The sequence below is a fragment of the Oncorhynchus kisutch genome, linkage group LG26 (assembly GCF_002021735.2).
Source record: "Oncorhynchus kisutch isolate 150728-3 linkage group LG26, Okis_V2, whole genome shotgun sequence".
Classification (NCBI taxonomy): Eukaryota; Metazoa; Chordata; class Actinopteri; order Salmoniformes; family Salmonidae; genus Oncorhynchus; species Oncorhynchus kisutch.
This window is the reverse complement of record NC_034199.2, coordinates 38467784-38485838: the sequence shown is the minus strand read 5'-3', so window position 1 is coordinate 38485838 and position 18055 is coordinate 38467784. Positions and strand designations below refer to the sequence as shown.

The following is an 18055-nucleotide window of genomic DNA, read 5'->3' as shown; positions in this document are numbered from 1 at the left end:
TCTGATTTATCATGGGTTAACCTGATTTGAGTAGGTCTTAACTTAGGTGAACTTGGGAGGGAGTAGAGAGAGACAGAGACCGTAACAGAAATAGAGAGAGAGAACGAGACAGGGAGAGAAGATAGAAAGATTTGAGTATTTCATACCGTCAAATGAGGTTTTACAGCTGTTCTCTATCATATTCATACTTCAGAGAAAGGCTACCTTGATGATTGCTAAATACTGCACAATTTAGATACTTGCCCCCCAATCCCCCCCCTTCCCCAAAATACGTGTAAATATTGGGACTATACATTTTGCCTTCCTGTATTATGCTGATGCTATAATGTTTATTCTCCTGAGCCATTTACTTTATGTTCATATTGATGTTTTTTATTATGTATTATTGTTGTTGCGTTGTTTTATTAAAAATAAAATGACCTTTATTTAACTAGACAAGTGAGTTAAGAACAAATTCTTATTTTTAATGACGGCCTAGGAACAGTGGGTTAACTGCCTGTTCAGGGGCAGAATGACATATTTTTACCTTGTCAGCTCGGGGGTTTGAACTTGCAACCTTCCGGGTTACTAGTCCAACGCTCTAACCACTAGGCTACCGTGCCACCCCACTCTGCCCCACGCCCCACCATGTAGTAACCCTGTGTGGTGTCTGGAACAAAACTGAATCAGCGTCAAGTGAAGCTGAATGCAGCGGACATACGACTGATAAAAGTTGAAACTACCTGATCTTCACTCTGACATTTTCCCTCTCTGACACTCTCTGTGATTGTTCTAATGCGTATCTCATCTGGCTACAGAGGACTGCATTCAGCTTCACTTGACGCTGATTCAGTTTTGTTCCAGACACCACACAGGGTTACTACATGTTCTACTAAATGCAGACAACTTACAGAGTGAAATAATGGGAGAAAGATAGAGTAGATGAATAGGGAGGGAGGGAGGGAGGTGAATAGTAATGGATGGATGGATGGAGGGAGGGAGCGAGGGAGGGAGGGAGGGAGGTGAAAAGAAATGGATGGAGGGAGGGAGGGAGGTGAATAGAAATGGATGGATGGATGGAGGGAGGGAGCGAGGGAGGGAGGGAGGGAGGTGAAAAGAAATGGATGGAGGGAGGGAGGTGAATAGAAATGGATGGAGGGAGGGAGGGAGGTGAATAGAAATGGATGGATGGAGGGAGGGAGCAAGGGAGGGAGGGAGGGAGGTGAAAAGAAATGGATGGAGGGATGGAGGTGAATAGAAATGGAAGGATGGATGGAGGGAGGGAGGTGAATAGAAATGGATGGAGGGAGGGAGATGTTCATGTTTTCTGTTCTGTCATTTATCACAAGGACGTAATGACTGTAACCTTTAACGAGCCTCATCAGCACACAGGTGTTACACTGTTATAGATTAGGGAGGAAGGGAGGGATGGATGGAGAGAGAAAAGTGAGAGAGAGACTTTTTTTGACTTTTTGTCTTTCTTTAATGATACATCCTCATTTCATTAAAACCCTTAAAACCATTCAAATTCCACCCCTCCTCCGACCAGCAACCGCAGGTCACCCAGCCTTAGTAAACTGCTGCCATCAATCGCTTCTGCAGGGTGGCCGATTGAACCGATCTCAAAAAAATCACTGGGTTGTGGAAGATAGGCTCCTCCCACACCCACAGCCCAGGCTCCACACCCCCTTCTCCTGTTGGCCGTAGCAGCTTCCAGGGAGGGAGTAAAAATCAGAGAGACCTCTATACTCAGCCTCTCCAGCCTCATGAGGAACAGCTGCCGGGCCAGCCCTAATCCACCAGCACTCCTCAGCAGCGTGCATACTGGTTCCCTCCAGCCGACATCAGTATGGTACAGCAGTCTCTGCGTCGCCTTTAGTCGGAATGCAGCCACCCTTTTCTCCAGTCCCACCAGACCCTCTCCTCCTTCGTGGACAGACATATACAACACTATGCCACAGGGAGGATGCCACCAGGTGGTTGATTATCAGCACCCTCCTTCTATATGACAATTGGGACAGGAGGCACCTCCACTTGGCCAGTCTTGACACCTCTGTGACAGCCCCTCCCAGTTCTTCCTGACCCACCTATCCGAGCCCAGGTACACCCCCAAAATGTTAATTCCTTCACAACCCCACTGCAAACCCCCCGGAAGCAGGGGGGGGGGGGGGCTAATCCCTCCAAAAAAGTCTCAATGGCTATTGTATAAAACTGCCCCGATAGAGGGCATCCTTGTCTAATGCCCCGCCTACTGAGCCCCCCTCCCACCTTGACCATACATGACGCCCCAGCATACAACATCTTCACACAAGCCAAAAATCTTTCCCCAAGCCAAAACACAGACATCACATTAAACAGATACTCATGGTTCACTCTCTCAAAAGCCTTCTTCTCCCCTTTTTTGGACAGGAGAGTCAGAGCCGTCCGATGGCAGCTCATTGGCTACCCTCCTACCCCAACGCACTCACGCAATACGCAAAAGAAGTCCAGTTTAATTATTCCCCAGAATTGTTTTGAAAATTCCACTGGGAGTCTATCGACCCATGGTGGATGGCCGGGGGACATGTGGGTTACGGCCTCTGCCAGTTCATGGGACAACAGGGGAATGTCCATTTCATCCCTCTGCCATAGAGAGCTTAGGGTGTCCTGCAAACAAGACCTGAGCACACATAGGATCACACAGTTCTGCCCTGTACAACTCAGTAGAAAACTGTCCAGGTCTCTACATAATTCAGCTAAATTAGCCTGGAGGCCTACATTGTCTTGCCCCACCATCTCTACCTCCACTTCACTGATACTATGCTTGAGTTCCCCCAATACTCTCCTATCCTCTGAGGATGAGAGATGTTTAATATTGACAGAAAAGCCAAATTTGGACTTTTCCCACATCCCACCACTGATTCATACAGTACTCTCTTCGCTGCCCACCTTTCCCCCAAAATCTAGGAACCTGAGGATCAAATTGTATTTATCACATACATATGATTAGCATATGTTAATGCGAGTGTAGAAAAATGCTTGTGCTTCTAGTTCTGACAGTGCAGTAATATCTAACAAGTAATCTAACAATTCCCCAAAAACTACCTATAATACACGCAAATCTCAAAGGGTGAATGAGGATATGTATATGTAAGTATATGGATGAGCGATGGCCGAGCGACATGGGCAAAGTGCAATATATGGTATAAAATACATTATATTTTATACCATATAAGCTTTGATGCACCTGTACTGACCTCGCCTTCTGGATGATAGCGGGGAGAACAGGCCGTGGTTAATTCTAAAATATAATGGCATATTGTTGAAGACTGGTCCACTATCCACAAATTAACAGGCTTCGTGTTTTGTATGGCAACAAAATTCAATACCACCTTTCCTAAACCTGATTCAGCACTGGCGACCATATTGGATTTAGAACCAAAAAAATAGGGGCACCATTTCTAATATCAATGAATACATCACAAAGAGCTAAGGCTCTGTCTCTCGCGCTCTCTTGCTCTCTCTCTCTCTCTCTCTCTGGATCTCTCTCTGGATCTCTCTTTCTCTCTTTCCTCTCTCTCACACCTCTCTCTCATTCTCTCTCTCTGGATCTCTCTCTCGCTCTCTGGATCTCTCTCTCTCTCTCTCTCTCTCTCTCTCTCTCTCTCTCTCTCTCTCTCTCAATTCTCTCTCTGGATCTCTCTCTCGCTCTCTGGATCTCTCTCTAAGAACTGACATCGCACCTAACCACTGATATGCATGATCAGACATTCCTCCATCTTCTAATGGCTATGAGGTTAGGATGGGGCATAAGGCAATCTGAACCTAGATTTGTAGTTAATGAACCCTTCACACGGATCACAATGGAAATAGGTCTGATGACATTGTTGTGATTTTAAATCCTTTTAAATAATTGTTTATGTGTGCGTTGTTATACTCACATGGCTGAGGCAACTCTATATGGATTGTCCATTTCTCAAAGAAAATGTCAATTAAAATGTATCAATGAATTCGTTAAATTCCTCAACCTTCTCTGTGTTCCCAGATGAGGAGACGGGTCTGGAGATGCACAAGGTCACCCGTCCCCCAGGCTTCAACACCAACCGCAGACGCAGCCGGGCGGTGCTCTACCACCTGTCTGGACACCTGCAGAAACAGGACAAGAGCAAGATCAAACTCAACAACGCAAGTTGCCCTATTACACCCAACACACACACCTTGCCAAGACAGCTTAGTGTCCAACCACATCTCAAGGATCGCTACAAGGACACACACAACACACACACCTTGCCAAGACAGCTTAGTGTCCAACCACATCTCAAGGATCGCTACAAGGACACACCCTACACACACACCTTGCCAAGACAGCTTAGTGTCCAACCACATCTATAGGATCGCTACAAGGACACACCCAACACACACACCTTGCCAAGACAGCTTAGTGTCCAACCACATCTCAAGGATCGCTACAAGGACACACACAACACACACACCTTGCCTTGACAGCTTAGTGTCCAACCACATCTATAGGATCGCTACAAGGACACACCCTACACACACACCTTGCCTTGACAGCTTAGTGTCCAACCACATCTCAAGCATCGCTACAAGGACACACCCTACACACACACCTTGCCTTGACAGCTTAGTGTCCAACCACATCTCAAGGATCGCTACAAGGACATTGAGTACGTTTGCTTTGAGGAACTCAATCTACAAAATCCAGTCCCTCCTGTCCCAGCCACTTTCATGTGTATCTATAGAAATGGGTTTGGGCCAGTAATGGAGGACAGAGAGAGGTGACTTCACACCAGATGGGATGAAGGTTGTTGGATCTGACTGAGCAGGTTCTCCTTGACATCTCAAGGATCGCTACAAGGACACACACAACACACACACCTTGCCAAGACAGCTTAGTGTCCAACCACATCTCAAGGATCGCTACAAGGACACACCCTACACACACACCTTGCCAAGACAGCTTAGTGTCCAACCACATCTATAGGATCGCTACAAGGACACACCCAACACACACACCTTGCCAAGACAGCTTAGTGTCCAACCACATCTCAAGGATCGCTACAAGGACACACCCTACACACACACCTTGCCTTGACAGCTTAGTGTCCAACCACATCTCAAGCATCGCTACAAGGACACACCCTACACACACACCTTGCCTTGACAGCTTAGTGTCCAACCACATCTCAAGGATCGCTACAAGGACATTGAGTACGTTTGCTTTGAGGAACTCAATCTACAAAATCCAGTCCCTCCTGTCCCAGCCACTTTCATGTGTATCTATAGAAATGGGTTTGGGCCAGTAATGGAGGACAGAGAGAGGTGACTTCACACCAGATGGGATGAAGGTTGTTGGATCTGACTGAGCAGGTTCTCCTTGACATCTCAAGGATCGCTACAAGGACACACACAACACACACACCTTGCCAAGACAGCTTAGTGTCCAACCACATCTCAAGGATCGCTACAAGGACACACCCTACACACACACCTTGCCAAGACAGCTTAGTGTCCAACCACATCTATAGGATCGCTACAAGGACACACCCAACACACACACCTTGCCAAGACAGCTTAGTGTCCAACCACATCTCAAGGATCGCTACAAGGACACACACAACACACACACCTTGCCTTGACAGCTTAGTGTCCAACCACATCTATAGGATCGCTACAAGGACACACCCTACACACACACCTTGCCTTGACAGCTTAGTGTCCAACCACATCTCAAGCATCGCTACAAGGACACACCCTACACACACACCTTGCCTTGACAGCTTAGTGTCCAACCACATCTCAAGGATCGCTACAAGGACATTGAGTACGTTTGCTTTGAGGAACTCAATCTACAAAATCCAGTCCCTCCTGTCCCAGCCACTTTCATGTGTATCTATAGAAATGGGTTTGGGCCAGTAATGGAGGACAGAGAGAGGTGACTTCACACCAGATGGGATGAAGGTTGTTGGATCTGACTGAGCAGGTTCTCCTTGACATCTCAAGGATCGCTACAAGGACACACCCAACACACACACCTTGCCAAGACAGCTTAGTGTCCAACCACATCTCAAGGATCGCTACAAGGACACACACAACACACACACCTTGCCTTGACAGCTTAGTGTCCAACCACATCTATAGGATCGCTACAAGGACACACCCTACACACACACCTTGCCTTGACAGCTTAGTGTCCAACCACATCTCAAGGATCGCTACAAGGACATTGAGTACGTTTGCTTTGAGGAACTCAATCTACAAAATCCAGTCCCTCCTGTCCCAGCCACTTTCATGTGTATCTATAGAATGGGTTTGGGCCAGTAATGGAGGACAGAGAGAGGTGACTTCACACCAGATGGGATGAAGGTTGTTGGATCTGACTGAGCAGGTTCTCCTTGACATCTCAAGGATCGCTACAAGGACACACACAACACACACACCTTGCCAAGACAGCTTAGTGTCCAACCACATCTCAAGGATCGCTACAAGGACACACCCTACACACACACCTTGCCAAGACAGCTTAGTGTCCAACCACATCTATAGGATCGCTACAAGGACACACCCAACACACACACCTTGCCAAGACAGCTTAGTGTCCAACCACATCTCAAGGATCGCTACAAGGACACACACAACACACACACCTTGCCTTGACAGCTTAGTGTCCAACCACATCTATAGGATCGCTACAAGGACACACCCTACACACACACCTTGCCTTGACAGCTTAGTGTCCAACCACATCTCAAGCATCGCTACAAGGACACACCCTACACACACACCTTGCCTTGACAGCTTAGTGTCCAACCACATCTCAAGGATCGCTACAAGGACATTGAGTACGTTTGCTTTGAGGAACTCAATCTACAAAATCCAGTCCCTCCTGTCCCAGCCACTTTCATGTGTATCTATAGAAATGGGTTTGGGCCAGTAATGGAGGACAGAGAGAGGTGACTTCACACCAGATGGGATGAAGGTTGTTGGATCTGACTGAGCAGGTTCTCCTTGACATCTCAAGGATCGCTACAAGGACACACACAACACACACACCTTGCCAAGACAGCTTAGTGTCCAACCACATCTCAAGGATCGCTACAAGGACACACCCTACACACACACCTTGCCAAGACAGCTTAGTGTCCCAACCACATCTATAGGATCGCTACAAGGACACACCCCAACACACACACCTTGCCAAGACAGCTTAGTGTCCAACCACATCTCAAGGATCGCTACAAGGACACACACAACACACACACCTTGCCTTGACAGCTTAGTGTCCAACCACATCTATAGGATCGCTACAAGGACACACCCTACACACACACCTTGCCTTGACAGCTTAGTGTCCAACCACATCTCAAGCATCGCTACAAGGACACACCCTACACACACACCTTGCCTTGACAGCTTAGTGTCCAACCACATCTCAAGGATCGCTACAAGGACTTTGAGTACGTTTGCTTTGAGGAACTCAATCTACAAAATCCAGTCCCTCCTGTCCCAGCCACTTTCATGTGTATCTATAGAAATGGGTTTGGGCCAGTAATGGAGGACAGAGAGAGGTGACTTCACACCAGATGGGATGAAGGTTGTTGGATCTGACTGAGCAGGTTCTCCTTGACATCTCAAGGATCGCTACAAGGACACACCCAACACACACACCTTGCCAAGACAGCTTAGTGTCCAACCACATCTCAAGGATCGCTACAAGGACACACACAACACACACACCTTGCCTTGACAGCTTAGTGTCCAACCACATCTATAGGATCGCTACAAGACACATCCCTACACACACACCTTGCCTTGACAGCTTAGTGTCCAACCACATCTCAAGGATCGCTACAAGGACATTGAGTACGTTTGCTTTGAGGAACTCAATCTACAAAATCCAGTCCCTCCTGTCCCCAGCCACTTTCAATGTGTATCTATAGAAATGGGTTTGGGGCCAGTAATGGAGGACAGAGAGAGGTGACTTCACACCAGATGGGATGAAGGTTGTTGGATCTGACTGAGCAGGTTCTCCTTGACTTTAGTGAAAAAGCCTTGTGTTTGTTATTCCGTTCATGGTAGACATTTAATTGAATTAAATTGAATTTAAACCTTTATTTAACTAGGCAAGTCAGTTAAAGAACAAATTCTTAATTACTATGACGGCCAACCAAAAGGCAAACGACCTCCTGTGGGGACGGGGGCTGGGATTAAAATAAACTAACAAATATAAATATAGGACAAAACACACATCACGACAAGAGAGACAACACAACACTACATAAAGAGAGACAACACAACACTACATAAAGAGAGACAACACACACTACATAAAGAGAGACAACACAACACTACATAAAGAGAGACAACACAACACTACATAAGAGAGCAACAACACAACTACATAAAGAGAGACAACACACACACTACATAAAGAGAGACAACACAACACTACATAAAGAGAGACAACACAACACTACATAAAGAGAGACAACACAACACTACATAAAGAGAGACAACACATCACGACAAGAGAGACAACACAACACTACATAAAGAGAGACAACACCACACTACATAAAGAAGACAACACAACACTACATAAAGAGAGACAACACAACACACTAAAGAGAGACAAACACACCTACATAAGAGAGACAACACAACACTACAATAAAGAGAGACAACACTACATAAAAGAGAGACAACACTACACTACATAAAGAGAGACAACACACACTACATAAAGAGAGACAACACAACACTACATACAAGAGAGACAACACAACACTACATAAAGAGAGACAACAAAACTACATAAGAGAGACAACAACACTACATAAGAGAGACACACAACACTACATAAAGAGAGACAACACCACACTACATAAAGAGAGACAACACAACACTACATAAAGAGAGACAACACAACACTACATAAAGAGAGACACACAACACTAACATAAAGAGAGACAACACAACACTACATAAAGAGAGACAACAACAACACTACATAAAGAGAGACAACACTACACTACATAAAGAGAGACAACCAACACTACATAAAGAGAGACAACACAACACTACATAAGAGAGACAACACTACACTACATAAGAGGACAACACAAACTACATAAAGAGAGACAAACACAACACTACATAAAGAGAGACACACAACACTACATAAAGAGAGACAACACAACATACATAAGAGAGACAACACAACACTACATAAAGAGAGACAACACAACACTACATAAAGAGAGACAACACAACACTACATAAAGAGAGACAACACTACACTACATAAAGAGAGACAACACAACACTACATAAAGAGAGACAACACAACACTACATAAAGAGAGACAACACAACACTACATAAAGAGAGACAACACAACACTACATAAAGAGAGACAACACACACTACATAAAGAGAGACAACACAACACTACATAAAGAGAGACAACACAACACTACATAAAGAGAGACAACACAACACTACATAAAGAGAGACAACACAACACTACATAAAGAGAGACAACACAACACTACATAAAGAGAGACAACACTACACTACATAAAGAGAGACAACACAACACTACATAAAGAGAGACAACACAACACTACATAAAGAGAGACAACACTACACTACATAAAGAGAGACAACACAACACTACATAAAGAGAGACAACACAACACTACATAAAGAGAGACAACACAACACTACATAAAGAGAGACAACACAACACTACATAAAGAGAGACAACACAACACTACATAAAGAGAGACAACACAACACTACATAAAGAGAGACAACACAACACTACATAAAGAGAGACAACACTACACTACATAAAGAGAGACAACACAACACTACATAAAGAGAGACAACACAACACTACATAAAGAGAGACAACACAACACTACATAAAGAGAGACAACACAACACTACATAAAGAGAGACAACACTACATAAAGAGAGACAACACATCACGACAAGAGAGACAACACTACACTACATAAAGAGAGACAACACAACACTACATAAAGAGAGACAACACAACACTACATAAAGAGAGACAACACATCACGACAAGAGAGACAACACTACACTACATAAAGAGAGACAACACAACACTACATAAAGAGAGACAACACAACACTACATAAAGAGAGACAACACAACACTACATAAAGAGAGACAACACAACACTACATAAAGAGAGACAACACCACACTACATAAAGAGAGACAACACAACACTACATAAAGAGAGACAACACAACACTACATAAAGAGAGACAACACAACACTACATAAAGAGAGACAACACAACACTACATAAAGAGAGACAACACTACACTACATAAAGAGAGACAACACAACACTACATAAAGAGAGACAAACACAACACTACATAAAGAGAGACAACACAACACACATAAAGAGAGACAACATACACACTACATAAAAGGAGAGACAACACACACACTACATAAAGAGAGACAACACAACACTACATAAAAGAAGACAACACAACACTACATAAAGAGAGACACACAACACTACATAAAGAGAGACAACACAACACTTACATAAAGAGAGACAACATAACATACATAGAGAGACAACACAACCTACATAAAGAGAGACAACACACACTACATAAAGAGAGACAACACAACACTACATAAAGAGATACAACACAACACTTACATAAAGAGAGACAACACAACACTACATAAAGAGAGACAACAAACACTACATAAAGAGAGACAAACACAACACTACATAAAGAGAGACAACACAACACTACATAAAGAGAGACAACACAACACTACATAAGAGAGACAACACAACCTACATAAAGAGAGACAACACAACACTACATAAGAGAGACAACACAACACTACATAAAGAGAGACAACACAACACTACATAAAGAAGACAACACAACACTACATAAAGAGAGACAACACAACACTACATAAAGAGAGACAACACAACACTACATAAGAGAGACAACACATACACTACATAAAGAGAGACAACACAACACTACATAAGAGAGACAGACACAACACTACATAAAGAGAGACAACACAACACTACATAAAGAGAGACAACACAACACTACATAAAGAGAGACAACACAACACTACATAAAGAGAGACAACACATCACGACAAGAGAGACAACACTACACTACATAAAGAGAGACAACACAACACTACATAAAGAGAGACAACACAACACTACATAAAGAGAGACAACACATCACGACAAGAGAGACAACACTACACTACATAAAGAGAGACAACACAACACTACATAAAGAGAGACAACACAACACTACATAAAGAGAGACAACACAACACTACATAAAGAGAGACAACACAACACTACATAAAGAGAGACAACACAACACTACATAAAGAGAGACAACACAACACTACATAAAGAGAGACAACACAACACTACATAAAGAGAGACAACACAACACTACATAAAGAGAGACAACACAACACTACATAAAGAGAGACAACACAACACTACATAAAGAGAGACAACACACACTACATAAAGAGAGACAACACAACACTACATAAAGAGAGACAACACAACACTACATAAAGAGAGACAACACAACACTACATAAAGAGAGACAACACAACACTACATAAAGAGAGACAACACAACACTACATAAAGAGAGACAACACTACACTACATAAAGAGAGACAACACAACACTACATAAAGAGAGACAACACAACACTACATAAAGAGAGACAACACAACACTACATAAAGAGAGACAACACAACACTACATAAAGAGAGACAACACAACACTACATAAAGAGAGACAACACAACACTACATAAAGAGAGACAACACAACACTACATAAAGAGAGACAACACAACACTACATAAAGAGAGACAACACAACACTACATAAAGAGAGACAACACAACACTACATAAAGAGAGACAACACAACACTACATAAAGAGAGACAACACAACACTACATAAAGAGAGACAACACAACACTACATAAAGAGAGACAACACAACACTACATAAAGAGAGACAACACAACACTACATAAAGAGAGACAACACAACACTACATAAAGAGAGACAACACAACACTACATAAAGAGAGACAACACAACACTACATAAAGAGAGACAACACAACACTACATAAAGAGAGACAACACAACACTACATAAAGAGAGACAACACAACACTACATAAAGAGAGACAACACAACACTACATAAAGAGAGACAACACAACACTACATAAAGAGAGACAACACAACACTACATAAAGAGAGACAACACAACACTACATAAAGAGAGACAACACAACACTACATAAAGAGAGACAGCAACACTACATAAAGAGAGACAACACAACACTACATAAAGAGAGACAACACAACACTACATAAAGAGAGACAACACAACACTACATAAAGAGAGACAACACAACACTACATAAAGAGAGACAACACAACACTACATAAAGAGAGACAACACACACTACATAAAGAGAGACAACACAACACTACATAAAGAGAGACAACACAACACTACATAAAGAGAGACAACACAACACTACATAAAGAGAGACAACACAACACTACATAAAGAGAGACAACACAACACTACATAAAGAGAGACAACACATCACGACAAGAGAGACAACACAACACTACATAAAGAGAGACAACACAACACTACATAAAGAGAGACAACACAACACTACATAAAGAGAGACACACAACACTACAAGAGAGACAACACAACACTACATAAAGAGAGACAACACAACACTACATAAAGAGAGACAACACAACACTACATAAAGAGAGACAACACAACACTACATAAAGAGAGACAACACAACACTACATAAAGAGAGACAACACAACACTACATAAAGAGAGACAACACAACACTACATAAAGAGAGACAACACAACACTACATAAAGAGAGACAACACAACACTACATAAAGAGAGACAACACAACACTACATAAAGAGAGACAACACAACACTACATAAAGAGAGACAACACAACACTACATAAAGAGAGACAACACAACACTACATAAAGAGAGACAACACAACACTACATAAAGAGAGACAACACAACACTACATAAAGAGAGACAACACAACACTACATAAAGAGAGACAACACAACACTACATAAAGAGAGACAACACAACACTACATAAAGAGAGACAACACAACACTACATAAAGAGAGACAACACAACACTACATAAAGAGAGACAACACAACACTACATAAAGAGAGACAACACAACACTACATAAAGAGAGACAACACAACACTACATAAAGAGAGACAACACAACACTACATAAAGAGAGACACACAACACTACATAAAGAGAGACAACACAACACTACATAAAGAGAGACAACACAACACTACATAAAGAGAGACAACACAACACTACATAAAGAGAGACAACACAACACTACATAAAGAGAGCAACACAACACTACATAAAGAGAGACAACACATCACCGCAAAGAGAGACAACACACACTACATAAAGAGAGACAACACAACACTACATAAAGGGACAACATATAAAGAGACAACACAACACTACATAAAGAGAGACACAACATCACGACAAGAGAGACAACACTACACTCCATAAAGAGAGACAACACAACACTACATAAAAGAGAGAGACAACACAACACTACATAAAGAGAGACAACACAACACTACATAAAGAGAGACAACACCACACTACATAAAGAGAGACAACACAACACTACATAAAGAGAGACAACACACACACTATAAAGAGAGACACACACAACACTACATAAAGAGAGACAACACAACACTACATAAGAGAGACAACACAACACTACATAAAGAGAGACAACACTACACTACTAAATAAGAGAGACAACACAACACTACATAAGAGAAGACAACACAACACTACATAAAGAGAGACAACACTACACTACATAAAGAGAGACAACACAACACTACATAAAGAGAGACAACACAACACTACATAAAGAGAGACAACACAACACTACATAAAGAGAGACAACACAACACTACATAAAGAGAGACACAACACAACACTACATAAGAGAGACAACACAACACTACATAAAGAGAGACAACACAACACTACATAAAGAGAGACAACACAAACACTACATAAAAAGAGAGACAACACATCACGACAAAGAGAGACAACACTACACTACATAAAGAGAGAAACAACAACACTACATAAAGAGAGACAACACAACACTACATAAAGAGAGACAACACATCACGACAAGAGAGACAACACTACACTACATAAAGAGAGACAACACAACACTACATAAAGAGAGACAACACAACACTACATAAAGAGAGACAACACAACACTACATAAAGAGAGACAACACAACACTACATAACAGAGAAGAGACAGCAACACAACACTACATAAAGAGAGACAACACAACACTACATAAAGAGAGACAACACAACACTACATAAAGAGAGACAACACAACACTACATAAAGAGAGACAACACAACACTACATAAAGAGAGACAAACACACTACATAAAGAGAGACAACACAACACTACATAAAGAGAGAGACAACACAACACTACATAAAGAGAGACAACACTACACTACAAAAGAGAGACAACACAACACTACATAAAGAGAACACACAACACTACATAAAGAGAGACAACACAACACTACATAAAGAGAGAGACAACACAACACTACATAAAGAGAGACACACAAACACTACATAAAGAGAGACAACACAACACTACATAAAGAGAGACAACACAACACTACATAAAGAGAGACAACACAACACTACATAAAGAGAGACACACACAACACTACATAAAGAGAGAAAACTACACTACATAAGAGAGACAACACAACACTACATAAAGAGAGACAACAACAAACACTACATAAAGAGAGACAACACAACACTACATAAAGAGAGACAACACAACACTACATAAAGAGACAACACAAACACTACATAAAAAGAGACAACAACAACACTACATAAAGAGAGACAACACATCACGACAAGAGAGACAACACTACACTACATAAAGAGAGACAACACAACACTACATAAAGAGAGACAACACAACACTACATAAGAGAGACAACACATCACGACACAAGAGAGACACACTACACTCCATAAAGAGAGACACAACACAACACTACATAAAGAGAGACAACACAACACTACATAAAGAGAGACAAACAACACTACATAAAGAGAGACAACACAACACTACATAAAGAGAGACAACAAACACTACATAAAGAGAGACACACAACACTACATACAGAGAGAGACAAAACACAACACTACATAAAGAGAGACAACACAAACTACATAAAGAGAGACAAACAAAACAATACATAAAGAGAGACAACACAACACTATATAAAGAGAAGACAACACAACACTACATAAGAGAGACAACACAACACTACATAAAGAGAGACAACACAACACTACATAAAGAGAGACAACACAAACTACATAAAGAGAGACAACACAACACTACATAAAGAGAGACAACACAACACTACATAAAGAGAGACACACAACACTACATAAAAGAGAGACAACACAACACTACATAAAGAGAGACAAACACAATACACATAAAGAGAGACAACACAACACTAAAAGAGAGACAACACAACACTACATAAAGAGAGACAACACAACACTACATAAAGAGAGACAACACAACACTACATAAAGAGAGACAACACAACACTACATAAAGAGAGACAACACAACACTACATAAAGAGAGACAACACAACACTACATAAAGAGAGACAACAAACACTAACATAAAGAGAGAAAGAGACAACACAACACTACATAAAGAGAGAACAACACAACACTACATAAGAGAGACAAACACAACACTACATAAAGAGAGACAACACAACACTACATAAAGAGAGACAAACAACACTACATAAAGAGAGACAACACAACACTACATAAAGAGAGACAAAACCAACACTACATAAAGAGAGACAACACACACTACATAAGAGAGACAACACAACACTACATAAAGAGAGACAACACAACACTACATAAAGAGAGACAACAACACTACATAAAGAGAGACAAACACAACTACATAAAGAGAGACAACACAACACTACATAAAGAGAGACAACACAAAACTACATAAAGAGAGACAACACAACACAACATAAAGAGAGACAACACAACACTACATAAAGAGAGACAACACAACACTACATAAAGAGAGACAACACAACACTACATAAAGAGAGACAACACAACACTACATAAAGAGAGACAACCACTACATAAAGAGAGACAACACAACACTACATAAAGAGAGACCTAAGACAACAACATAGCAAGGAAGCAACACATGACAACACAGCATGGTAGCAACACAACATAACAACAACATGGTAGCAACACAACATGACAACAACATGGTAGCAACACAACATGGTAGCAGCACTAAACATGGTACAAACATGATTGGGCACAGTCAACAGCACAAAGGACAAGAAGGTAGAGACAACAATACATCAGGCAAAGCAGCCACAACTGTCAATAAGAGTGTCCATGATTGGGTCTTTGAATGAAGAGATTGAGATCAAATTGTCCAGTTTGAGTGTTTGTTGCAGCTCGTTCCAGTCGCTAGTTGCAGCGAACTAAAAAGACGAGCGAACCAGGGATGTGTGTGCTTTAGGGACCTTTAACAGAATGTGACTGGCAGAACAGTTTTTCCTGTTCAGGTCAGGAAAACTCCCAGACACAAATTATGTTGAATTTTACATGTTGCTATTATCCTAAATCCTGTTGACGTGTCTCTCTCTCCTCACCCCTCCAGAACATGTTGTTGACATGTCTCTCTCTCCTCACCCCTCCAGAACATGTTGTTTACGTGTCTCTCTCTCTCCTCACCCCTCCAGAACATGTTGTTGACGTCTCTCTCTCCTCACCCCTCCAGAACATGTTGTTGACGTGTCTCTCTCTCCTCACCCCTCCAGAACATGTTGTTGACGTGTCTCTCTCTCTCTCCTCACCCCTCCAGAACATGTTGTTGACGTGTCTCTCTCTCCTCACCCTCCAGAACATGTTGTTGACGTGTCTCTCTCTCTCCTCACCCCTCCAGAACATGTTGTTGACGTGTCTCTCTCTCCTCACCCCTCCAGAACATATTGTTGACGTGTCTCTCTCTCCTCACCCCTCCAGAACATGTTGTTGACGTGTCTCTCTCTCTCCTAACCCCTCCAGAACATATCTTGTTGACGTGTCTCTCTCTCTCTCAGTACCCTCCAGAACATGTTGTTGACGTGTCTCTCTCTCTCCTCACCCCTCCAGAACATATTGTTGACGTGTCTCTCTCTCTCCTCACCCCTCCAGAACATGTTGTTGACGTGTCTCTCTCTCCTCACCCCTCCAGAACATGTTGTTGACGTGTCTCTCTCTCTCCTCACCCCTCCAGAACATGTTGTTGACGTGTCTCTCTCCTCACTCACCTCCAGAACATATTGTTGACGGTCCTCTCTCCTCACCCCTCCAGAACATGTTGTTGACGTGTCTCTCTCTCCTCACCCCTCCAGAACATGTTGTTGACGTCTCTCTCTCCTCACCCCTCCAGAACATGTTGTTGACGTGTCTCTCTCTCCTCACACCCCTCCAGAACATGTTGTTGATGTGTTCTCTCTCCTCAACCACCCAAGAACATGTTGTTGACGTGTCTCTCTCTCTCCTCACCCCTCCAGAACATGTTGTTGACGTGTCTCTCTCTCTCCTCACCCCTCCAGAACATGTTGTTGACGTGTCTCTCTCTCTCCTCACCCCTCCAGAACATGTTGTTGACGTGTCTCTCTCTCCTCACCCCTCCAGAACATATTGTTGAGTGTCTCTCTCTCTTCACCCCTCCAGAACATATTGTTGACGTGTCTCTTCTCTCCTCACCCCTCCAGAACATGTTGT

At 42.3% G+C, this 18055-nt stretch overlaps 1 protein-coding gene across 1 annotated transcript in view; it reads left to right on the top strand.

Annotated features, from left to right (window-relative positions):
* Positions 1 to 18055, top strand: part of kcnh3 (potassium voltage-gated channel, subfamily H (eag-related), member 3) — a gene marked incomplete in the record, with an annotated part of 212318 nt that overhangs the window by 123277 nt on the left and 70986 nt on the right. Inside the window, 1 exon segment of the mRNA XM_031805813.1 lies at positions 4004 to 4143. Coding sequence (XP_031661673.1) covers positions 4004 to 4143 — 140 coding nt within the window.